The sequence below is a fragment of the Bactrocera dorsalis genome, unplaced genomic scaffold, assembly GCF_023373825.1.
Source record: "Bactrocera dorsalis isolate Fly_Bdor unplaced genomic scaffold, ASM2337382v1 BdCtg021, whole genome shotgun sequence".
NCBI lineage: Eukaryota > Metazoa > Arthropoda > Insecta > Diptera > Tephritidae > Bactrocera > Bactrocera dorsalis.
The window spans coordinates 84,889-112,464 of record NW_026038072.1 but is presented as its reverse complement, the minus strand read 5'-3'; the positions used below and the strand labels follow the sequence as shown (position 1 = coordinate 112,464).

At 36.2% G+C, this 27,576-nt stretch overlaps 1 protein-coding gene and 1 long non-coding RNA gene across 13 annotated transcripts in view; both read left to right on the top strand.

The window, feature by feature from the left end:
- The window catches only part of LOC105229259 (protein split ends), a 64,251-nt gene that overhangs the window by 15,146 nt on the left and 21,529 nt on the right, over positions 1 to 27,576 (top strand). For 6 of the 12 annotated variants that reach the window (XM_049461321.1, XM_049461323.1, XM_049461322.1 and 3 more), the window contains 3 exons: positions 24,115 to 24,435; positions 24,517 to 25,568; positions 26,140 to 27,069. The exons of 1 other annotated variant lie outside the window; for it this stretch is intronic. In XM_049461321.1, coding sequence (XP_049317278.1) covers positions 24,115 to 24,435; positions 24,517 to 25,568; positions 26,140 to 27,069 — 2,303 coding nt within the window. Of the gene's footprint in view, positions 1 to 18,676; positions 23,937 to 24,114; positions 24,436 to 24,516; positions 25,569 to 26,139; positions 27,070 to 27,576 lie in introns of those variants that run through there. 5 more of the 12 variants (XM_049461327.1, XM_019991406.3, XM_049461329.1 and 2 more) reach the window with 5 other exon arrangements.
- On the top strand, positions 3 to 8,997 carry LOC125779970 (uncharacterized). The gene is made up of 2 exons (XR_007423483.1): positions 3 to 1,702; positions 1,759 to 8,997. It is a non-coding gene; the product is annotated as an uncharacterized LOC125779970 (long non-coding RNA).

The window sequence follows — 27,576 nt, the reverse complement described above, 5'->3', positions numbered from 1 at the left end:
GTTTAGAAATTAGTAGTGCAAATATAAATGTTTGAATCTACTGTATGTATTTTAATCTCCCCAATGCGATATTATACTAGCTATAGCGCATTCTTAGGAACTAGAAAAGGGTTGAGAAAGTTTATTACGCCACTTAAATTTTTTACTTGGTGATAAGATTTTCGAAACAAGGTTCATCTATTTTGTGAAATATTAACTTAACCCAACAATTCCTTAGCTAGATGTGCTTACTTAGTAGATTTGCACATACTATATTTAAGGAGTGACAGCGTAGTAGATACAAAGTGGTGACGAATCCATTTTCTTATCAAAAACAATTCCAAAAGCAGGCGTTCATTCATTCAAATAAATTCCGAACACCAATTTCACCCCATTCTGTGTAATATTCATCGACATCAAAGCCATCAGAAGGAATGGCCACAAGACAGTTGCTTTGCGTAAGAGAACATACACAGAAGCGGGCGCTAGTCAGGAGTATTATAGCAGCTGACAAGACGAGAAAGAAAATATACACAAATACATACATATGTACATGAATATCTACATTCATAAAAACTGTTTGACACACACATAAGTATGTATGTATGTACATATCTGCATTTATGCTTATTTAGATGTCACATAGTTGTACATGCATATGTATGTGTGTTGTTGAGATACAAAGCCAAAGCGGTATTGCTAGAAGTTGGACTTCCTGTATAAACTCATACATACACATTCATGTATGTATGCACATGCATATATGTACTATATACATATCTATTCGTGCTGAAGAACTGCCTAGCTAGTTGTTCTGAAGAACCGACTGAGTGGTAACTGACGTCTCACGCTGCTGCGAATTTTTCAGCTCTTAATTTTAAACCCTGTTTATGTTTTCCAGTAGAAACTCCTTGCCTGATGTGGGCCTCTTTTCGCTTCCTCTGACCTTCTTCAGTCTTTCATATGGTTGGAGTCGTTTTGTGCATTTTACGTCCACATCGGTGTGTGTGTGATTGTGTGGCTGCGTCAAATGAATAACGAAAACAACTCCCAGTTGAGGAGTAGAAAAGCAACGGCCGGCGATGTTGCAGCTGAGACTATCTGAAACTTGGCGGTAAGTTGTTGTTGCTTTTTTTATTTTTGTTTTGTTGTCAGCCCGTCTTTTCACTTTGGTGACTACAGTCACATTTCCAAATGAAGCCGACGGCAACTAAACGATTCACCAAGCAACCAACCAACAAACCAGCCAGCCAAGAAATAAAAACAAACATAAAACAACAAATACAAGCACATACGCGCTAACACGTTCGTCGAGTAGGTAATTGTCGTCAAACGTTGTTGGAATCGAAACAGGCGAAGAGTGCATGTTACTCAGCGAGGCAGCAGCAACGCACGAACGCTTGTGTGCCAAAGTACAATTCGGGCAAATACGAATAAGTGTCTCGTGCGTGTGTTCGCATTCGTAGGTAATATGAAATCAAAGGTGGTAGTAGCGGTGGTTGGTGCGCATCCACAACAATGCGCCGTGTGAAATGTGGCAACATCGCAACGACGACAATGTTGTTTTGTATAAATCCATTTGCGATTTGCTACAGCCAAAGCAGCTCGGCCTTTTAGCTCTGGCTCTCACAGTTTCTGTGGCGGGCTGTCGGTTGCTTTCTGCCTGCTGTCGATGGCTGCGCTGATGTGTTATGCCTGCGCGTAACTGCGAGATACAAAGAAGGTACTACAATTTGCTCGCCTCTTTGTTTGTTTGTAGTAATTTTAGTTGCGTTTCAGGTTATTTCTACACGTCATGGTTCGGTTGTCTGCCTGTCTGCTGCCCGCCAACCGAACGTCTGTTAATCGGCCCTAGCGACCGTCTGTCGTCTGTTCGTTCCTCAATCTATCTATTCGCATGGCAGCTGTGTGCGTGTTTACCTTTTTTGTAGGCTGTTCGGCCGAGAATGTATTAGCTCTCGTTTGTGTTTTCGTGTAGGTTTCATCGTCACCGTTTTGTTTTTCTCGATTTCGAGTTATTTCGCAGATACTATTTATTTTTCATTTCTGCTTTAGCATACACAATTCACGGTAATTGCTTGTTGTTGCCTTTGCTGCCGCTGTTCATGTTATCGCCGTTCTCTGCTGATGCTATTTCGCTTTAGTAGTTTCATTATATTGTATGTATTATTTCGGCAAGTAAGTATCTGACGGATACTCGTTTGGTAAACAATTTTTTTCCTTAACTTACCGGTATATGTTTATGTGTGCCTTCATGGCGTAATGTTTATTTTCTTCCACAACCGAAATTCGACATTTTGTGTTGGCTATTCCCGAAAGCGGCAAAAATATATTGTAAGAAATACATACATATGTATACTATTTATGTGGCCCTCATCCACAGATTTATATCGGGCATACATATATTTAGTATATAGTCATGCTAGTATAGTGAGGCTACTAAAGTTTAATCATACAGTTTCGTTTAACCAGCTTGAAATGACTCCTTAGTACCGGTTATGTACTATTATTTTTGTATTTTTTTCATTAATTATCATATTGATGGATTTTTGTTTCATAAGCACCTCATAACGCTATAAAATGTTCAAAATAAACACAAACCTACATTTGTTTGCAAATATAATTTTTATTTCCCTGCCAGAATATTAAAGAATCCTAATTTCTGCAAATGAATAATAACGGATAGTCTATTTCTATCTGGGATCAGGGCATAATTTTTAGTAAAATCAAAAACGATAAATATGTGTACAATCGGCTACCTAACTGAAAACACTATTATAATTTTAGAATAACAAAGCGGAGAGTTTGCGTGTTCTTTTACTTAAAATATGAGATATTTTATATATGTATATTAGTTAATTGGACTTATTTCTACCGACAACCAATTTACGCCCACCAACAACACATATTTTTGATCGTAAAAGGCACCTTAGACCTCACTGGATTACAATCCGCGGTCTTTCACACATACGTACTTACGTTTATTAACCAGTATAAAAAAAATCTCATATGGATATGAGTACTATGTAATAATGTATTTGCAAAAACTTACACGTACTCACATACATATGTATGTATGTACATACATATGTATGTATGCATAATGCATAGGTGCACATACAAACAAGTGTATGAAAGCAAATAAGTGAATATGTACAATTCCATTCGTATTTAGCCAAGAACTAAAGTATGTACTGAATAAATTCATACATGTTTACATACACGCATACATATGTAAGTATGTACATATGTATGTTCGTAGGTATTGCAGTAAGAAATTAATTTAATTACAATTTGAACAAAACGAATAAAGAAACGCGCTCGTCGTTCCGTCGAGCAATCAGCCGAGTCAGTAGCAGCGAGGGAACGTCAAAACATGAAAAAGGCAAATTGTTTATTGGATGGTGTGGTGTGGTAATGGAAAATGAGTCATGCGGCGGAGCAAAACAGATGCACGTACCGTACTCACTAACACCAGCACGCTCATGCGAAAATTGATAAATAGTACAAATTTCAACTATACACACATAGTTATCTACATATAAGTACATACATACATACATACATATGCCGAGCTCAATGTGTGAGTAATAGTGGGCATATGCCAGACATGGAATGGAATAACACACCATCCGGCGAATGCGAATGAAAAGCCACTTATATAAATACATACATACATACGTGCCTTCTCACATATGGATGGATAAAAATAAATATAAGTATGTACATACATATATAAGCGGCCAACGTCGTGTAAGATTGAATCCGAGCTTGTGTGACCCTCCGTAGACATGTGAGCAAATTTCTTTTTTCGCAATTTGCGAGCTATTCACTTGCACACCACCGTTGTAGTCGGACGTGACGAGCTGTTCTTCCGTCAGTCGCAACTCAAGCCCAACTCCATTGCATTCCCGCTGCCACAATTTTAAGCCAAGTCTGTATTAATTTTTTTCTAATTTTAATTTTTTTATGCAGATGTAGGAACACGAGTGTTTACATAAATAGACACACATAAGAGTGTGTTTAATAAATGTACATACAATGTATGTTTTTGCTACGAATTTTTCGAAATACATACTATACATACATATTGGGTTGCCAAAAAAGTCTTGCGGTATTTTTATTGAATCAATTCGTGTGGCACCCATACATCGAGCTTCTTAGTGACTCCAAGCTTCTTCAAATGGTTTATAACAGTTTGATGACTACTATGCCGGTCTCTTTCGACTAATTCAGCGATTTTATCGCAATTTTCGACGACAGGCCTTCCGGAGCGTGGCGCATCTTCGACCACCTCTACACCAGAACGAATACGTTTAAACCATTGTAGTGCGGTGGAAATGGAAACTGTATCGGGTCCATAAACTGCACAAATTTTATTGACGGCTTGAGATGCATTTTTGCCTTTATCGTAGTAGTACTGTAAAATATGCCGTATTTTCTCTTTATTTTGCTCCATGTTTGCGACGCTATAACTCACGAACGACTTAACAGAAACGACAATCAATCAAACACGTGTTAGCGCGTGAAATGAGCTTTCCAAAAAGGTATAGCATGACCCGATGCGACGAATAAAACAAGAACTACGCGCTTTCAGCGCCAACTAGCGAAAAGACCGCAAGACTTTTTTGACAACCCTATATGAATCTATGTATATTCATACAAAATAAAATTTCTTCAAATTATTTAATGTTAAAACCTTTTCTTGTTTTTTGTATACACATACATACTTGTGGTTATTCGTAAAAACGAAAATTTATTTGTTCAAGCATTTGTAAAAAAAACTTCTTTATAGTAATCATATTATCAACGTGACAAACGTTTAAATTTCTGTATTCCTCACATACAACCGTTTCTCCGATAACATAGTGTTTATAAGCTATGGCAGCTTAGTATTTTCGGATATTACATCACACAAAAATGGAGAAAACCTGATCATAGAACCATTGCACTTCATGCTGCGGTCTGTACAACCGGAGAACTTTGAGGCCAGTTTCCTCGAAACTAACTTTCGTCATCTGACCGTCAAAACTGCGAGCGAATTATTTAACCGATTTACTTGAACTAAAGCGTATTTTATAGACAATTTTATACTCAAGCGCGTCATAGAGCGCTTTTCCGAGAAAAATGGCATTTTCACAGTTCTTTAAATATTTTTATCTCGAAAAACACAGGTAAAAATTGCACTTTTTACAAAATCCTGGCCTACATGCTTGATTTTTCGAATTTCTCAAAATCCCTCTACTATGCACTTGATAAAAGCGTCTAGATTAAAAAAAAATACTTTTTTCGTTTCGGATAAGAAGCCTAGCTAGGAAGTTGGCGGCCGCAAAAATATTTCAATCAACGGGATCGTTGATATTTCCGCCATTTTTGTTTTTTTTTTACATAAAATATTTTTTATCGGATGTGATCTGTTTTTATTCTTCCATAATAAAACTGGATACAAAAGGTATCTCCCTCCTTAAGTAAAAGCCTAAATAAACAGTTATTATCTTTGTGCAACTAAATTTTTTGAATTCATGATTCCTCAAATAAAATAACTTAACGTGAAATGCTGATGTTTCCTGTTTTACCTTGAAAATTTGGTACATAGTAGGCATTTACCATATAAAAATTATAGTTTATAAAACCATCTTGCTGACAGCTTGGCTTATTTCGTACAATAAAAGTATATTATGTTGGACTGAATGAGATCTTCTATAGACTCTTTGTTCTTGAAGTAGCGTTGATTGTTCCCTCATACACGTATTCATTGGAAAGTGCTCGTTCGGTATGCGCAACACCTTTCGAAAGTCTCAAATTACGCTCAGCAAAGTGTGGTCGCCGGTTGTGTAATGAATTCAAGCCTTAGTCAGACACGTACAGCATATATTTATTGCCCATACCCATTTATATACTACGTATGTGTATATATTTACATATGTATGTTTACTATTTCATGTGTTGTAGAAAATAATTCATGCTAAATACTGTGCTGGTACATTTTTTATTGAAAGTTCTCAAATAACCCAACTTAAAATATATGTACATATGTATGTATACTACATAATGGGAGAATGGAATATGTATGTACATATTATTTAATTCTATATACAGTAATTTGTACGTCAGATCCCTACATCACATGTGGGTCGCGTTAATAAAGGTATGTAGGCATTTGTTCCTGTTGCCCATAATTTGGTATACGTAAAGCCCGGGTTTAGCGAGGCTCGTCTATTTTTTTTGTTACATGTGTAGCTCACCATGGCTTGGTTTCCGCGGTTTATTTAAAAGGCGCCCTGTGAAAGGCCATGGCTGGGTAGGAGCCTTCAGTAACTGTAGAATAGATACCTAGAACATACTCAGAAAGCACATTTTAATTTAAGATTACAGTTTAGGAAGATATAAGAGTTCAGTTAAAGCAGATATATTTGAAATAGTATTTTCTTATTTTTATTACAATTGGCTAAACGATCCGACAAGAGTTGGAGGAAATAATGAAACAATAAGTAATTTAAAATGTTACGCGCGAAAGCGGACATGCATGTTTATAAACATACAAATATAACCATTTTTTCACATAAATACTATAAGTAAGTGCAATGAGAAAATTACAAATGCGATAAAATTCAATATCGGACTGACGTCAATTGCCGCCAATACAGACATACATAGCTATTTAGCCATAATATTGGTAAAATGCCAATATTAATTTTTTTAAGATAAAGTGTACACGAAATCCCTATTCGCTTCGATTGATTCAAACACGCACACACACACCCACAAATACGTAAGCGAATGCAAAATCAAATTATAGCCTCATTCGCCTTTTTCCCCTTCAGTTCCTCATAGCATTATATACATATACATATGTATGTATGTGTATGTAATTATTACCTAAATTATACTATAGAGGCACATCTGGTCACACGCTCTTCAAATGTATACAACATTCGTGATTCGCTGCATTATTGATAGAAAAAATCGATAAAATAAATTATTATTAAAGGCGCAAAAAATTCTTCAGAGGGGTTGCACACCATGAATGAAAACTATAATTATAAAACTGAAATAAAATCAATATTTGAATGAAAATGGCAGCTGAAAAAGCCGTACGCTACCATTGGTCAAACGTGTGCGACACAGAAATCCACTTAAAACATCCTGAAGCATAAATAATCGAAAACATATAAATTGCCATTACTAAGCCTCGAATTAAGATACAAAAATGTTATTTGGTATAACGAAATGCATTAGCGAGAGGCATCTATTTTATGGTTGAAAAAATGTTTAGAAAATCGATGTGGGCAAATCGATTCTGCCCTCTAATAATTTTAATGTGCATAACTTTTAAACTATTTAAACTATAATAACTAAATTCGCTCTTATCGCCACTGTAAAAATGGATGAAATCGGATGATAACCCCACCTATTCCCCAAATAACGATTCTATTAAAAACTACTAAAAGCGCTATAAATCACTAAATAAATGTGTCAGAAACACAAATTTTTACACCCGAGAACGTAGAAATGGGCTTAATAGGATGATGGGCTGTAAAAATTTTACGATGGGCGTGACATCACCCACATTTAGATAAAACCCCATATCTTGGGACCTACCCGAGCTATTTGGAATCAAATTGACCAAATGCGGTAGGCAATATTATCTTACTATTCCAATATTACAACGAAAAATGAGCGAAATAAGACAAAAATAATGCCTACTTCGTGATAGCACAACTTCAAATTCCATCCTTCATTTTAATTTAAATATTACTCATACGCTCTGCTGAACTGAGCAAAAATACGTGTTGCTTTCTAGTGTGGTGTAAAATATAAGTACATATGTATGTTCGGCACCGGCATTTTATATATCCAGGAAATATGTATTACCTTATCCCTTTTTTGTTGTTCTTAACACGGAAGTATCGAAAATTGCAGTGACAAAACCTGCAAGAAGGTGCAAAAAACCATACTCGTAATCGTCGGCAGATTTTGCGACGCAATATTATTGCCGGTGCTCAATTCCATTCACATCGCCACAATTATCGCATTCACAAATACTTGTATGTATATATATGTATGTAAGCCCGTTAATATGATCGCTTTGCAAGCGGCAGATGTCAGTAGCGTTATCTGCCCTAGAAGTAATATGCAGCTCTATGGAACTTATAATTCTGCATAACCGAATTTAAACAGAAAATATTATCATATAATATTTAAAAACTAATTTGTGTTTCTTAACCCCAGTAAATTCAGCCTCAACTAGAATCCCTTATCTTTTGTGGAACACTATGCTACAAGTATGTCTCTGTGTTTTCTCCCGAGTACATTTTGTAACATTTCGAGGAGCTGTCAGATATTTTCCTTCATTTAGTCATTTTGTTTGTGTTGTTTTCTCTCCTGGGACTTGGATTTATTTGACTTGAATTTAGCCCATTCCCACGAGTTCGTTTTTGATTTTTGAAGGAAAAATTAATAACTGTTTATATTTAAGGCCGAATGTGCTCGTTGAATTTATATTTAGGCTCTGTAATTTGTTTTTGTAATGTTGTTTTACTTTGCTTCTAAACTACAATTAATCATTTAGAAAAAATTTCACATCATTGCCTTTAGGTGATAAAGAAATATTTACTCAGTCAAATGCTTGTGTGTGTTCAATGTGAGTATCAGTTAAACTGACATTTCAAACTGATTAGATCACATGAAATTCGATAAGATAGTGTGAGAAGGGCATTTTCAGTTATGATTGGACGGCAACGGCAACGGCAACGTGCAACGTGGAGTGGTGCGATTTGTGTTAGCGTGAAAAATAACATGTGGCTCTAGCAAGCAGTTATGGCAGTCGAAATTAAATGCCTACGTATGTGTGAATTATCGGTACTTGACCGACTTTTCACAATTACGATTGTAAAACTAGCCGTTTGCATTTACTCTATTTTTGCTTAGATTAGATTTGGGTATGTCCGATATCGGCAAGATGTGGTCATGAAGACACGTTGAAACTATCTATATAAATACATATGTAAGTATGTATTTATACTGCAATGCGCATAAAAAAATGCTCGTAAATATTTACACACGTATTTAAGAACCCGCTGACAGCTGTAGAATAAAATCTTATAATTGCTTTGAAAATGAATTTCTTTTTGGAAAAAATGTATGATGCCATCCTTTATTTCTTTTTTTATTTTGAGCTGAAGAATCTTCAATATTAATAGGAAATAAATAGAGAATTTTTCCAGAGGAAATCTGGCTGATTTCATGTTGCTATGACATTTACAGCCACGGACACATGAATAGCACACTTCAAATGCTAATTTGTCCAAATGGTTGCACTTCGTTGAATCGTCTTTCTCCATGTGTGCGGATGTGTGTACCGCATCATATTTATACTCTTGCAACATTTTGATGATCAGGACGAGACGAGGACGAGACGAGTTGAAATCCGATTGACTGTTTGTTCGTCCCTACGTGCAAGCTGTAACTTGAGTAAAATTTGAGATATCTTGATGAAACTTGGTATGCGCATTCCTTGGTATGAAAAAATTACGAGTTTGTTGATGGTCGTAATCGGACCACCTGCCACGCCCACGAAATGCAATTAACCGAAAACCTATAAAGTGCCATAATTAAGCAGTAAATTAAGCACAGGATATCGCAGTAGCAAGAGGCACCCGTGGGCACAAAAATTTGGAAAAGTGAGGGTGGTATATATTCTGAACTACTAAAGTTGCAAAACCAAAACTGTGCAAGCCCATAAGTCCCGAATATGAAGACCCCAGTATTTATAGTTAGTTTTTGACCAAAAATAAGAAATTGTGAGATAAACAAGTGAAATTCAGAGAGAATCCTTTCTTGACAATAGTCTGTGTATTAAAAATGGGTTGAATCGACTTAATACGTCCCAGAGCCCCCATATACCTAATATAAAGATTTTCGAATTTTCGGGTGACTTTATACTGGATATATCCGGCAATATTTGAGTTATCTCAATGAAAATTACAGAACGTGTCTTACTCATAACAGTATATCTTTCTGCTTAAAATAGATCAAATTGGGCGATACCCTGACCTGGCCCCCATATAACTATTCTCAGGATTTCCGAACATCCGGCTGACTTTACTCCATATAATTGGTGGTTGTATGTGAGGTCTCTTTTTAAACCAAGGGAACTTTTTTTTTTAATATTGGACATGTTGATAGTTAATAAATAAAATCGGGTCGATACGACCCAAAATCCCTGATTTTCGGTATATTTAGAATATATCTATTTTATATGGTTTTACGAGAGCTTAGCATTATTGCAGTAATTTTGGCAAAAACTTTTCCGTTCGGCCATCGACGAAGTAATTATTAGTTCTTGAAATGAAATAAAAACACGAGAAAACTTGACACAAATGTCTCGTACATCTCATCGTTCCATCGACTGCAGTACTCGCCGTTGCCAATGCGCAAAGGACAATAAATTTTCCGCAAAACCTTTCTCTCGAACACTCCTGCGGTCGTCTCATCAGATGATCTGACTGTCCATGCCTCCGTACTATATAGCAGCACGGAAATGATGAGGGACTTCTAGAGTTTGGTCTTTGTTCGTCGAGTGAGGACTTTATTTTTAATTGTTTACTCAGCCCAAAGTAGCACCTAATGACAAGAGTGACCATGTAATGTATTTTTATACTCTCGCAACAAAGTTGCTAAAGAGAGTATTATAGTTTTGTTCACATAACGCTTGTTTGTAAGTCCTAGAACTAAAAGAGTTAGATATAGGGTTATATATACCAAAGTGATCAGGGTGACGAGTAGAGTTGAAATCCGGATGTCTGTCTGTCCGTCCGTCCGTCCGTCCGTCTGTCCGTCCGTCCGTCTGTCCGTCCGTCCGTCTGTCCGTCCGTCCGTCTGTCCGTCCGTCTGTCCGTGCAAGCTGTAACTTGAGTAAAAATTGAGCTATCATGATGAAACTTGGTACATGTATTTCTTGGCTCCATAAGAAGGTTAAGTTCGAAGATGGGTAAAATCGGCCCACTGCCACGCCCACAAAATGGCGGAAACCGAAAACCTATAAAGTGTCATAACTAAGCCATAAATAAAGATATTAAAGTGAAATTTGGCACAAAGGATCGCATTAGGGAGGGGCATATTTGGTCGTAATTTTTTTGGAAAAGTGGGCGTGGCCCCGCCCCCTACTAAGTTTTTTGTATATATCTCGGAAACTACTATAGCTATGTCAACGAAACTCTACAGAATCGTTTCCTTCAAGAATTTCCATATACAGTTCAAAAATGGAAGAAATCGGATAATAACCACGCCCACCTCCCATACAAAGGTTATGTTGAAAATCACTAAAAGTGCGTTAACCGACTAACAAAAAACGTCAGAAACACAAAATTTTACGGAAGAAATGGCAGAAGGAAGCTGCACCCAGACTTTTTTAAAAATTGAAAATGGGCGTGGCGTCGCCCACTTATGGACCAAAAACCATATCTCAGGAACTACTCGACCGATTTCAATGAAATTCAGTATATAATATTTCCTTAACACCCTGATGACATGTACGAAATATGGGCGAAATCGGTTCACAACCACGCCTTCTTCCAATATAACGCTATTTTAAATTCCATCTGATGCCTTCTCTGTATAATATATACATTAGGAACCAATGATGATAGCGGAATAAAACTTTACACAAATACGGTATTTGAGCTGAGGTATCCCTTGTGGAAAAATTGTCGTGATCGGAATATAACTTTTCAAGGTCCCTGATATCGAACACGAAGAACTCAGTGCCTAACCTAACCTAACCTAATTTTCCACCGAAAATATCGGTAAATCTCTCAGAATTTAATTCTAATTAATTTTACAGCAAAATAAAAAAATATGTAAATGACGGATAATGAAATCTCGATTATCACTTTATCATGAGAGAGTATAAAATGTTCGGTGGCACCCGAACTTAGCCCTCCCTTACTTGTTTAAAGCTGATATTGTTGTTGGTGTTGATGCAGGTTCCAAGATAGACGAAATAATCTATGACTTCAAAGTTATGACTGTCAACAGTGACGTGCGAGCCATGTCACAATGCGATGCTATCGAAGGGCTCGGTCCTTCCCCATACTGACCGAGCTTTTGGTGTCGCTCAACGTCAGCTTTCACAGATATAGCGGTAAAGGGTCAGTTTGGTTTCGTGCTGTCGAAGGCGGCTTTAAAATCGAGATTTCTTTCTCCGGTCTTTTCTAAGATTTGGCGTATGGTGAAAATCTGGTCGATAGTAGATCATCGTCATCAAACGTGGACCTTTCATCCGAGGCTGTTGTTTCTTTTTCATTGGGAATGGTTTCTATGTAACGGATCTTACTAGGCGAGTAGTATAGAGTTTTATACACATTTATATAGGCCCGTAGCCGCAGCTCCGGTGAACAGACGATTCAATTAGATTTCAGCGAACCCTTAAGTCGAATATGTCGGAGTGGCTATGCTGAAGCTTCCACTCTTTTTGCCAGGCTTCACACGGGTTGGCTTACACAAGGGTTACTCACTTCTCCAGGGTGCGCGGCGAGGATCCAAGATTGGGAAGTAGGTATAGCCCTACGTTTGTAACTGCTTACCCAGAAGCATTACTATATCTCATTACATCCCGATTACATTACATATGTATGTACATACTTGAACGAAAAAATATTTGAGACAAAATACAATATAGCTTTTCAAAGAAGAATCCTTACCATTCTCTCTCCTTTTTAGCTCAGACTGAGCCACAAACAAGCCATATTTAATACAATAATCACTAATGAAAAGTAATGCTTGAAAGCAGGTAAAAACCGGTCGCCATACAATGTGGTCAAGAGAGGAGTCTGAATAGGTAAACAAGAAATGTACCTGTTGTGTGTAAAATGACAACTTTGTTCGAATATGTGCTTCAGCTCGTGTGTGTATGTGGATGTGGTATATACGCAAATGCCGATAAAAGTGTGTAGAGGGGCAGACATTGTGGACGAACGGAGAGTTATAAGCATAAAATACCAGAAACGTAAACCGGTTATTGCAAATGAGCAAGAAATACACTTACGTACATTTAGTGTATATAAAAATATGAATGTACATATGTACGTGGATGTGTCTATGCGTCAACATTTTGCTTCCTTTTCACATTGATGTACACAAAATACCTGATCTGATATGAGTGCTGTCGCAGGTATGTACGTACATATGTATGCAGATACAAAGGCGATACAATAGTCGGAGGAAAAAAATCCTCAAATATAAATAATCGAAACTATGAGAGTTGACAGGTTTTTTATAAACATTTTACTGCGACTTCTATGTGGTAGCTACAGGCCATATATTTAACTTATAGACATTAAATTTCAAAGATTCATGAATAAAGCGTTGGCGGCTTGTCTCCATTAAATGTCTGCTTTCTACTTCACTTAGAAGGGGTCAGACACAAGGCTCGCTTTCTACTACTTTTTTTATATAAAATCACAAACTCAGACTAGTTAGCATTATCCAGATATATCTACATATGTGTACATATATACAAGCGACAAGTGTCTACGGACATATACAGATAGTATATACATATACATGTATATATATATACATACAAGAAAATACGTACGCATGGAATTAAGGCGAATAATGGTTTATACGTGTCTACATTTGGCTGGTGTGGCTTTTTAAATGCAACAATCGTTTATTCTTGTACCAAAATTCCTACAGTAACCCGTCAACCCATAAGTTCAATTGTGTAAACAAAGAATGACCTCTAAGAGAAGATATAATTTTGTATTTAAACAGTTTCTGTGAAGTCCCCCAAATGATCTTAATAAATTTTGACGAGCACTTAAGGCGCGCTTAAGCCACCATCATTGCTTTGCTTAGTTCCCATTTTGTGCTACTTTAGGTGACGAAGAGAAAACCATTATTATCAGTATCTGTATCTTATACGGTTTATTTATTCATATGTACATGTGTACATATGTAAACTTGCGACTGCTAATAAATGCTTATACATACATACATATGTAGGTATACGAATAAGAATAGTATATGCATATAAAAGACGTGCTTATAAAAAACTTTCCGTTTAAGCTAATAACGCAAACAAAAGAAAATAAATAAAGACTGAAAGAAGACATCAAGGCTGTTACTTGATCAATCCCATTTCTCTTGGGATCGCACCGATTTTTCTTAAATCCGCTATGCCGCTCGCCTACCGATCTTGTCCCTTTGAGATGAATTCGTCTTGTTATGACTGTTAAGATTGCTTTGAAAATCAAGATAAAAGTGCGACACTGACTGATGACTTTTATTGTTTGTTGTAATCAACCAAAAAGTATACCATAGAAAATTTGATGAAATCGACGCGGACGATCTCTCCTTCCAATAAGATGTATCCATACTAATTAAAAAAACAATACTTGTAGGCCGCTGGATTAAAATTCCGAACGTCCAAAGAGTTTTTTTTTTCGAAAAGTGTCCATCCAATGACAGACAATCGACCCTGGTTTTATTTACTTCGTAAAAAAAATTAATCAATTTATTATTTAATTGATATTTTCTATTCTCTTTTAAAGGAATAATGGAAACCTGTTTTAGAACGTATTATAATGTTCATAGTTTTGATATATTTAGATATATATTATCAATGGCAAGAGAAATGAATTACACTAATCAACAAATATGAAGGAAAAAATTGCGACTGAAGTGATAAGAGGTCTGTGAGGTGTCTCGACTTTTGAAACAAGTCCGCAGAAGTTTTATATGTTCACATGGATATATCCAATCTTTCTAATGGAGAAGTCATTCAAAGAAAGGAGTTGATGACTACTTTCCTCTTTTTGTCAGACATAAGATTTGCAAAGGAAATTACATGTTTACACTGAAAATTCCCGATTTCTTAGCCCACCCAATTTTTAGTTGACAAAGGCAGCAACTGCATCCAATTTCACTCGAATTATGTTGATTTGGCTTTTTGGCAAGTTACCAATTGGCGTTTTACGTTTCAGTTTTCCGCATGATCCACTGTTAGCTTCGTTCCGAACTTCAACAGCGGAGTGTCAGCTTGAAGCGTTCATTGACGCACTTGAAGTGTTAAAGTTGAAATGAAGTTTTTGTGTTTGGTCGCTGCACACTGCCCGATGCTTACTGCTCGCTGCTTTTGCTTTTGTCGTTGCGGTCTTTCTTCTTTGTTTCCTCAGTGTTCGTGACGCTCGCCCCTATTGCGGTGTGGCTGTGGCCACAACTCACCTACAAAATTTCCAAATGTCATTGACTTATGCTATTATAGCAGTGCTGTGCCTGTGGCAATGGTCACCATTATTATTATTGTATATGCATACATACATACATATCTACATGTATAAATTCTCTATGTTCAAAGCTATAGACATATGGCTACTGCACTAAGGTGTTTAGCGGCGCTGGCTCATATGAACGTGCCTCTGTTCATACAAATGGAAGATCAGCTGACTAATGGCCTCATTGTTGTGCTTTTGCACATACACAAACAAACATTTCTACTATTTTGAGCGCTTTTTGCCATTGTATTCCTATTATTTGTTTATTTCAAATTTCTCCATACAATGTTTCGATTTTGTTGATTTTGTAATTCTTTAAACTTTCTGTGGACCATTATTTATGAACACCTCGATTATTTCCATGTCAAACTGCAGTCGGCTTCACGTCGTCTGTTTGTATACAAATAATTTCATTTACATAATTGTTAAAGTTTCTCTAATTTCTTTTTAGAAGTCACCACATATGCATACTTACGTAGCCGACTTACAAAAAGCCTTGACTATGCGATAGATTTTAAATATTGAGCACTAGCGATTCGTTTTCTCCAAGCAATGGAAAGCTTCTGGCTCCGACATTGATTTGAGACTAGAAGAAAAGCTGATCTTTACTTAAAAAGTTATTGCTGGAAGATGTTTTTGAAAACAACTCAGACTCAACCTGCGAGATGATTTGAATTTACTTCTATTACTTTTGCATTATTTAACCCGGAACAGATAATGCCAGGAAGATGTTGAGCATCATGTGAGCTTCGCAGTTCAGGATACAGAGCTTGATTGGTCGGTGAATGGGTAGACATTACCCACGCCACATGGCAACTTCAAGGCGGGAAGTCCAAATAGTTTGAATTTCAGAAATAGTGACATTTAGAGAGCAGAAGTTAGGTAAAATAAATCGTCTTCTGATGACCGTCTGTAACATAGCGACATAGCTTTTGTGCTACACATATGTACATACATATGTATGTACATATGCAGTTGTATATACATATGTATGCCTGTGTCGCTGTGAGTATACGACATATCACTTTATGTCGTAAGTAGATCGTCACCTGGCCTCATAAGTGGCATCCAGAACAGAAAGAAGTGAAGCAAAAGCATTTGTGGATGTGTTTGGGAAGCACACATCTACGATAACATAGACTCTATTTATGGATGTGAATATGTACATACTTATGATGTGTTTGTGCGTTTGTGAGAGAGTGTGTACATGCGTCAGTGTGAAAAATGAAATGGGAGAGCTGCGATTAAGAAGCGCGCGCGCGAAATGTGAAATAAAGTTCATTGAACTGCTGGCGAAATAAGCTGAAAGACGAAACACACACCCAGCATACGAACTAATAAACATGTTGCAAGGCAGACAGCTTGAGAGAGGGGTACTAGAGGGGGCATAAAATCGGTGACAGAAACCAAAGCAACGCAACGATGGCGGAAACAATGTGTAGAGCCATGAACAAAAACTATGATAACAGTTTACAATAACAACAACAGTATCAGTTATCAGATTTTCTTTTCTTTGCGCGGTTTTGCTCAAAGCTTCGCCTTTGTTGATGACTTTGATGATGTGGAAAAAATTGGCTTTCTAGTTTATCTTATACACACTTATGAGAGCGGATTCGTAGTCTATCTCATCTAAAGTACTAGAAATCCTAAGTTCCATACAAGTGCGTACACATAAAGTACAAATAGACACGCATACAGATGTACGCGTACATAGATCATTCGTATTTTGTACTTTTCCATGGTCATGATAATAAAATATTTGCAATTAGCAACGACGGCGGTGGTTTTTAGCGACACCAGCTCTTCAATCACAATCTCTTTTGTAGAGAATATTTTCTTGCCACACCTTTGGTTATTCACCGTGATAGCATGGCATACATACATAGTTGTGTATATTAGGTCCCAATATGTACTTATGTATGTATCTATAATTTATAATTTGCTAAGTTGATGTGACTCCCATCATATGTACATACTGTTTTTGAGAACAACAGACATAAAACCCCAAATTGTACATCCACTCCACCATATTACTTTTTCATTACATCGAGGATAGTTCGAAATGCCGATTTATTACTTCAACGTGGAAGTCTATTGTTTTGAGTTTTTCCCGTTTATTAATGACATAATCCGTATTCGAATAGTATTTTATCACTTATTAAGCAGGGAGGATTTAAATATACACATTTTTATAAATATGATTATGTTGTGTATGTTATAGTACGAACTTTTATAATTTTGGACGATCTCAAGCGCATGAGAAAAAAATTCTCAACTCAGCTAAAATCCTTCCTGAAACTGTTTATTAAATCTGGTAACATTTCAGCTGTTTCATTAGGTTTCATTTTTGTTTCACATATTTTGTATTATTTCCTTTGAGAGGTTTTTAGTATTACCTATGTACATTATATGTACATACATATATATTTATACCCTGAGCAGAGTATATTAAGTTTGTCACGATGTTTGTAACACCCAGAAGGAAGCCTCGGAGGCACTATAAAGTATATATATAAATGATCAGTATGTTGAGCTGAGTCGATTTAGCCATGTCCGTCTGTCTGTCCGTCTGTCTGTCTGTATATGTATATACGAACTAGTCCCTCAGTTTTTAAGATATCCTTTTGAAATTTTGCAAACGTCATTTACTCTTCAAGAAGCTGCTCATTTGTCGGAACGGCCGATATCGAACCACTATAACATATAGATGCCATATGAACTGAACGATCGGAATCAAGTTCTTGTACAGAAAACTTTCACATTTGACAATGTATCTTCACCAAATTTGGTATAGCTTATTTTCTAGGGCAACAATGTAATCTCCGAAGCAATTGTTCAGATCGGTTAACTATAGCATATAGCTACCATACAAACTGAGCGATCGGTGTAAAAGGCTTGTATGGCAAACTTTCGCATTTGACGTGGTATCTTCACGAAATTTGGCATGGATTACTGCTTAAGGTAACAATATAATATCCAAAAAATTGTTCAGAACGAATTAGTATAGCATATAGCTTCCATACAAACCGAACACATAGTTACTAACAGAAATGCACCTGTGAAGGGTATTTAGCTTCGGTGCAACCGAAGTTAACGTTTTTTCTTGTTTTGGTAGGTTTTTTGTACATTTTGGAATATCTGTTTTTTGCTCCAGCTTATATGTATGTATATATATTTCACTTATATAAATAATTTGATAATGTAAATATAAAATTGAAAGTTTCATTGCTCTAATATTTTGAATTTTCTCGTTATAGGTACGTATTCAAACTCTATCACCATGTACATATGTGTGTTTATATAATGTTGTTCGTACCGCTGTTTGCCCTTCTCAAGTCCTGGATTATTGAGATGGTAAAGAGTGGTCACATGCCCGTAAGTACAGATTTTATGACAATTTTTTATACATACAAGTATATCAACATTTTATACATATGCAGATATGCAAACATACATACATATTTCTATATAATAGAGCTCCATATTAGTGTTATGGGATAACACTCTAAGATATCTTCAAGTATATGTGTATTTATGTATGTACATTGTATATACAAAATTTAAAAAGAAGCTTTAATAATAATAGGACAGAATTATTTTAGAAGTTCAAAACGGTTTTTATTTTATCCGAACATATATTGGGTGCCATTATATGTATATGACCCACAAATAACTAAAATATCCTTCGCTCCGTGGACTTGTTCATGTGTTCATTCCATCTGCTTTTCCTAATCGCGGGTTTGATATACTTTTTCATTAGGTTTTACTCTATTAAACAAGTTCCAAGTCTAATTAGGCATTAAGTACTTGAGTCTTATTCATTTCATAGGCACGTGTACTTTGTATCTGTACGAAGAACTACAACTTTAAAGGGTTTTGTCGCATTTTACATATTTTATAGGCAAAAGATTTGAGAAGATATGGTTATATATATACATACATGTATATTGGTTGGGAGAGCTACGTTTTTCGAGAACGACAAAATTCCTCTTATATTGTTGTTGTTATAATGTAAACAATAATAAATAAATATGTACTCTGGTCTGCAGAGATTTTATTACCATAAATATGCCATAAAATCGCATTTGGTTATATTTGTACTTACAGTTCATGAAACTATTATTGCTTTTGAAAAATTTGCTCTGGTTTATTCTTAAATATTTATTTTCATTTTACCTAAAATAAAAATCCAAAAACTTGAAACATATAAACAAATATAATTATAAAGTCAGTTTTTAATATTAATGATATATCGAAAAATCGATTTCGAAAACATATGTATGTACATATGTTATATTTGAATAAGCCCCTCATAAATTCTTTAGACTTTTTCGATTGTCAAAATCGCTTTTTAGGGACCATAAGTAATCTGTTATGATTTGTCAGCATATTTTTCTCAATTTGTTCATAATGTTTTATGCTTACTTTTAAAAGCTTCAATTTCCACAGCAGTTATACTTTAATAAAATCTGAGGTCGTATTTGATGACTATCATCAAGCATTTCAACTTTTCCATACTAAGCTTCGGAAATTTTCTACAAATGTAATTAAAACAATATCTATCCACGTCCAACGCTTTGACAAATTGCTTTATCATTCCTAACTTGATAACGTAATGAATCATTGAGATCATTTTGAGAGAAAAACTGTGGCCTAGATGTTTCACTTCTATTGGTTGTTATTGTTGTTGTAGCGGCAGAATTTTGCCGAGTTGGCAGTCTTTGGCCGTCGTGCGAACAGAGCTATCATACTTCCATTGGTAGATTATAGCGATTTCTGCGAATTACCTTTTAAGTGCAAAGGAAGATAATCATTGAGTACATCAGGACGTTTTGTAGACTGTAAATCTAGAAGCATAATTTTCGCCTATTTTCGGAAGGAATCTGAAAGTAAGGTTGTCGTTATCTTTTCACTATGTGAGAAAAGGGTGCATATACTTTGTAGTAGAACCCAAATTAGGACTGGAAAAATACTTTTTACACTACTAACAAGCTGATAATTGTTCAAAATATAACATCAAAACCAGAAAATGTTTCTTTTATTGTGCTGTGATATCCTTGAAGCTTTGAGTACTCATAACACGGATGTTGTACAGTAAATATTATTGGACAAAAATGCGACAAAAGTCAGGAAGGAGATGTTTCTGAGGTAATATTGAATCGTGTTCTCAAGGGTTTACTATTGATGTTCCTCTTTCCGTATACTATTCTGTGTACCGATATATAAATTGAAAAAATTGGTTTATTGCTGTTTGTGCGAAGTTCCCACAGGTAATGTTAAGGTGTTGCAGCATTTCAGTTTCATTTCTGCCAAAAAAAATTGAATTATTCATCAGTTTCCCACCCAAGCGTTGCTCATTACATAAACTTAAAATGTATGTGTGTCTTAACTAATATGAAATTGCATACATAGGCCTCATTAATATTCTGAGCTACATTTGTTGTTTTGCGAGTCTTGCTGACGAGATTACACGTTATTGCATCGAAAAATTGTGTAAGTTACATATGTGAATATGTAAGTTTGCGGCTTTTCCATTGTGTCGTGAATGTAAATAGCTGTAAATTTCTCACAGCATCGCGCAATATCTCCAAAAGAAGTATAATTGTGTATTAAAATTTGAAACACGTTTGCCTCTTTAAAATGATATAAATATGTTTGTGTGTACCTATCATTGGCAGTAATTTTCTAACAATTTCTATTCCGAAGTGACAGACTTCTGAAAAGAAGCAAATAGTTATGTTCTAAATCAGCATCCACTAAAAGCGAGTAAGAAAGAGTTTGCATTATCCGATAAAAGCGAGTAAAAAATAATAATTTATATAAAATACTCCTACAAAAATGCTTTAAGGCGCTGATTTGTTCGTAGCAGTTTGTTTATTTTGGCGACTGGTTTGACAGCTACCAATGGGCTGGTACAACTGTGGGGTATTCATAATTATATTTCAATTTAGATTGTCTAAAAATACTGCCTTCATTTCTTTCACATCCTCAATTATATTTAAAAACGCGTTTCATCTGATGTTATATCGGTGTTTAAGCAGCGGGAATCACTGACGCAGTGAATATGATTTTGTCTGGTGTCTGAGGATACATATGTATATACATATGTTATGTGCACTCAAGTAAGAACACATTATATATTACTATAACTTAAGGACAACGTATATATATGTATGTATAAATCAGTTGATATTTATATTTTCACGGATTCTGCTCTCAACACTGTGGAAGGGATCTACTCATGCTGCATATACAAATGTGCACAATCTTATTTATGAGTATAACTGCACATACGCAGCTTCACACCAACGTGAAGATGTAATTGGATCATGCGCAAAAACTGAGTCTCTCTTCTCGTCGGTAAATGGGGGGCCGTTCCCACTATATTGAGACTCTCTCTGAGTATCAGTTTTTTACATATCCTCCTATGTATTATGTATATATAGTTACTAATAATCTTCATTGTTTATGCTAACGATGATAAATTCCTATTCCTGTCTCTTATTTACATACTATATGTACATACATTGTTATATAAATTTTAGTGCTCCAAGCTCGAAGGGATTGCGAACATGAATGAACATATCTTCATATCGATATTGAGCTTTATATCCTATTTAAAAACGACCTCCCTTCATAACATATATGTACATATGTTACATATATATATGTATATCTGTACATAGCATGTGCCGTGAGAGATCCCGACCATTCCCATTTGATACCTCATCCAAAGCAAAGCGAAATAGAAAAGAAATCGACGGAAACTACATTTAACTGGACTGAATACAAGAGTAAAAAGAGAACACAGATGAGTTTAATTGAGGTCGAAAGTTTAAAATAATAACAATTGTTGCAACCCCTGAAACTAAAAAGAAGCCTGATGCTGCTATAACCTTAGAAGGCAAAGCAAGGGTCCTTGCGCATGTACCTACATACATATGTATACACATATATGAGAGAACATTATATTATGTATGTACATACATACATACATACATATGTATATGTATATTCGTAATTATATCAAAGCATAAGAGCTTACTGTTTTTATATCATATGTACTATGCATTGGTGAGTATATGAAAATATGGACCTGATACATACACATGTACTTAGTTGAATGATAAGGTCACTGCAGTGAATTTCTGCCAAATCCATCTAGACAGAAACACAGCAGTCTTACCAATTATATAGTACAACGATTTACTAATCGGTCATTATACAACCAATAGTTCTGTTCCATAATCGAAATAGTTTTCGGATTATAACCGTACTTCCTTCCCTTGTAACGATTTGATACAAGATGGCTTAATAGCAGCCGGGGCCAAAATTGAACGATGGCACCGCCGTCACTTAGGTGAAATCACATATCTCGGAACCTTCTCGACCAATTTCAAACAAATTCTGTATGTAACATTATCCTGACGGTCCTATAGACATATATCTTTCCAAAAGACATCTGGCACATCATGACGAAATATCTTACTAATAAATAATGGCAACACTGTTTTGGAATATCGAAAAAGTTAATATGAAGCTGATAAATATATAAGGGTTATTCTCTTGCTCTTGCATAACCCGGTGCACGGTGCAAGAATTGCAGATTTACGACGGCACAACAACAAACACACGCAGAAAAATATTTGCAAGGGCTGTAAAATATGTCAGACCAAAACCCATGTTTATTTGCGTGCAATGTCACGCAAAAATATAATTGCAACCCTGTTGTAGTTATCATTTTACATAAAGTCATATTTTGCCGTTAAATTGTTGAGGAAGGTAATTTTTAATTAGATTTTATAATTTCTATTTAAATTATAAAGATTTGTTACAGTTTTTTTTGTTAAAAATGTAAGCAGAAGGTGCGCCAATTCACAATAGCCATGAACAATAGTCATTTACAATAAATTTAACGAATCAGCCGTTCATATATCACTAGATTCTGCAATGGGTGCTCTCGAGCTCTTGCATATTTCGGTATAGTATTTTTGCAATCTGCAATCTTGCAAGAGCAAGAGAATACCCCTATAGTATAAGAAAGACCAACTATTGTAAATTTGCAAGGTGTTTCCGATGGTTGGTATCAATTCGAAAATATAGCTTATAGAGCGATATACTTGTACTTCTGACTACAGTGGCCTTACTTGATTACTACAAGAGATACGTTTAAAAGCTGATTTTGTAATCGTTAGCGAATTCCTTCAATAAATGCATTTTTTGTGTTAAAGTATTGTGTTGTAAAGTGTAATTTAAACAAAATTTTATGTGTTTGTGTTTTACTTTTGCTAAATTTAAACGCTTGTTTGTGAGGGGTTATCTTGTGAGTGAGAATTTGGCTACACTGGTTTTCGAACGTAAATATTTTTTACTTCTTTATGTATTTATATTCGTAATTAGGGATAACATGTTTTTGCAAATTGTTGTGAATTACATCTAAAGCTGAGTATTAATGAATAAATAATATTGATCTTTGGTGTTTAGAATAATTTCGATAGCCATTGTTGGTGTATTGTTATTTCTGTAACGGAACAGACCATGCCAAGTTTAAATGCATAAACAAATAATAATTACTTGATAATTGTTGGAAAAATACACCGAATTATTGAATCACTGAATGGCCGGCCTCTCTTAACCTCTTTGCAATTCAACATAGAAGATGAAGAAGAAAAAAAGGTAATAGGATCAATGATATAGGATATATTGGTACGGTGGTACAGTAGTCACCGTTTATAATAAATACTATATGAATTGTTTGTTGTTGGTTTAAGAATTATTTATCCTGTAATTGTTATTGCCAACAAATGATGAGGTACTAAATTACAAGCGGTTTTCTCCTTTTGTAATATTCTAGGTCTACTGAAGACGTTCCAACTCCAAATTTTACAGAACGGAACAGTGGCTTCTATGAACGCAATTCCCGCATAGCTGGAGAAAACGACACCTATTTGCGTCGTTCAAACCGCCCGTCTATTGGAAGCAACGGTGGTTATCAAACGTCAAACAGCTTGGCAACGTCAAGTCCCACGGCGTCGATACAGGATATATCCCCTGTAGGCACTGTAACTTCTGCTGGTCCCGGTATTAATGCCAGTGGCACCTTAGATAATCGTAATAGAACACGTGATCGTTTATACAAAAATGGACCTTATTTATCTGCACAGTTAAACGAGAGGCAAGTAGAAAAAACAAACAAGAATTGTAAATTTTTAGATATTGGCGTTGTAGGAAGAATATAATAAAATTTACGTTCCAGAAGTTCGAACGGTGCCACCATCAACAATTACAACCGTGCACTGCCGTCGTCATGGTACGACGCTGCTGCGACGAATACGAACAGTCCTGGTGGCAGTGGCAATGCCGTCGCCTCAACAGTAGGCAGCAACTGCATCCACAACTTCTATTCCACCTCAAATTCAATCACCACACCTGCCTCCTCCACCACAACGGCAATTGCACGCTCGTTAACGTCACACCAGCGGAGCAATTATTACGGTACTGTGCCGGACATAAGTCCATCAACATCGTCGCAGTCAGCAACAACTTCAGCGTCTAGTGCGTATTGGATGAAGAATAATACGAATTTGAACAAAATTGCTAAATCATCCGAAATAGGCTCAGAGTCGTCTAAAAATTTACTTACAGCATCGACCATGACGACGGATATGTCGGCGGGAATGGGCATGGGTGCACCAACAGCAACTTCGACAACATCCTCGTTTACAAATAATAGTGGCAGTGGCGGTGGCGGTTGTAGTACAATCAGTAGTAGTTATAGCAGTAGTTTAAGCAGTAGCAGTAATATAATACCGCCAATGAATGCGACAGGCATTTCCACCACGCTATCTTCACAGTCAACTGTTGGAAGTCACGCAAATGGTAACAATAATAGTGGCGTTTTAAATGTAGCAACATCTTTTATTGAAGCGGCTGCAGACGCTGAAATTCAGCTCCTTAGAAATAGAACTGGCATCAATAATAACACCACCTCTTCCACAGCTCCAGAGTTAGCTGCTACGAGCAGCTGTACCACCACCTCTCCCCTCTCGACCACACAAAGCGCGCTTCAACAGCATACAGCGCGAACACATCGTTTGCATGGACGGAGCACGACATCTTCGAGCCGCTCGCACTCCCGTTCACCCAGTAGCTACAGCTCGTCACATAGCTCCTCCTCATCAAACACTTCATCCCATTCACACGCATCAAGTCCAGTTAGAGGCAGTGAATCTACTCCGTGCAGATCTTCTGGCGGACTGACGAGCAAATCGCGAAATTTACAATCAGCAGTTACGACCCCTCCTCAAGGTATGGACTGCTGTAATAAATAAATATATTACGTTCATTCATCGACATTCTGTTTAGAGAGTCTTCTATGAAGAAAAAATCTTATTTGACATGTATTTATTTGTAAAATGCGAATATAACCCATATTTTAAACAGATATTTGGTAAACTTTTAAAACAATGACAACGAAAAACTATTTCTTCTAAATTTTGATATTTGGCAGTGATTTGGTAGTATTTGTAAGGTGCTATTTAAACACATACATACGTGACATATAAAGACGGAAATGAAACTGCATACATACTTCTGTATTATAAAGATAACACTAGGAATGATTAGACTATAATAATCAGAGCCTTAGAGATGAGCTTTGTTCTATCCTTCATTTTAGAAGTGACTGACCACGCCTACTTTTGATATGTGTAATAAAAATTTAAGGGATTATGTTTTGATGGGCAAGTGTTGCGATGGAGTGTTGTGATACATACATACATATGTATTTAGCAAAATTATAGCTTGTCTATTTAGCATTATATATGTATAATATGTTAATAAGTAATTATGATTGTGTTGGTCTCGTTTTTTTGAACAGGTACTAGTGGAATGGCGGGCAGTGGCACTGCCAGCAGTAACTCAAGCAACAGCAGTAGTAGCAGTGGCAATAGTTCATCCTGCAACACAGTCAATCCCATTGTTCATTCCGAAGACAATCGTCCGCTCGCTATATGTGTACGCAATTTACCCGCACGTTCCTCAGACACATCCTTAAAGGATGGTCTTTTCCATGAGTACAAAAAGCATGGCAAAGTCACCTGGGTAAAGGTGGTCGGCCAAAATTCGGAGCGCTATGCCTTGGTATGCTTCAAAAAACCAGATGACGTGGAAAAAGCACTGGAAGTGTCACAAGATAAGCTTTTCTTTGGTTGTAAAATTGAAGTAGAACCTTACCAAGGTTATGATGTCGAAGATAATGAATTTCGGCCGTACGAAGCCGAATTAGATGAGTATCATCCGAAATCGACGCGTACCCTCTTCATTGGCAATTTAGAAAAAGAGGTAACGGTCAGTGAGTTACGGAGTCATTTTGATTGTTTCGGTGAAATCATCGAAGTCGATATCAAGAAACAAGGTACCCAAGCATATGCATTCTGTCAATATTCGGATATAATATCTGTGGTTAAGGCAATGCGTAAAATGGATGGCGAGCATCTGGGAAGCAATCGTATTAAATTGGGATTTGGAAAGTCGATGCCTACGAATTGTGTATGGATAGATGGAGTAACGGAGAAAATCTCCGAGTCGTTACTTCAGTCCCATTTCTCCCGTTATGGTACCGTTACGAAAGTGATTGTGGACCGATTACGTCACTTAGCTCTGGTTTTATACGACCAAATACAATACGCCCAGACCGCTGTAAAAGAGATGCGCGGTGCAACATTACGCGGCCGACGATTGCAAGTGGATTTTGCTTCACGCGAATGTCAGGATGCTTTCTATGATAAGCTGGATAAGCAGAATGCAGGTGCGAAACGACATAAAAGTAGAGTTTCTCATCCACTCGAACATTTTATCTAAATATTTCGGAAACCTAGCCTAAAATATATATTTACAAAAGTAAATGTGCATACATAAAATGTTTTTAAATACAATGTTTTATTTCGAATGGAAGGTCTTATGATTGTCTGAATATCTTTCACCTATTGTTTTTTTAACTATCGACACGACATTAACTAAATTTGTTCGAAAATAAAGGAGTGGAATATACCACATACCATCACTTCGAAACCGTGGGCTCAATTGGTTTAATACACATTGACAAGTGGGCGTGGCTCATTCTAAATAGATTCTCTATAAGTCATAAATGTACACAAATTCTTTTTTCAATCGACTAGCTTTGGGGGATTTTATTTGTTTTATTTTGTTTGGACGCAGTTTGCTCAAAATTTTTGTATATCGACAGTTATTTCGTACAGCCGTAAACCATATAACCAAAATAGTGAGAATGAATCAAACCATAAATGTTTCATCG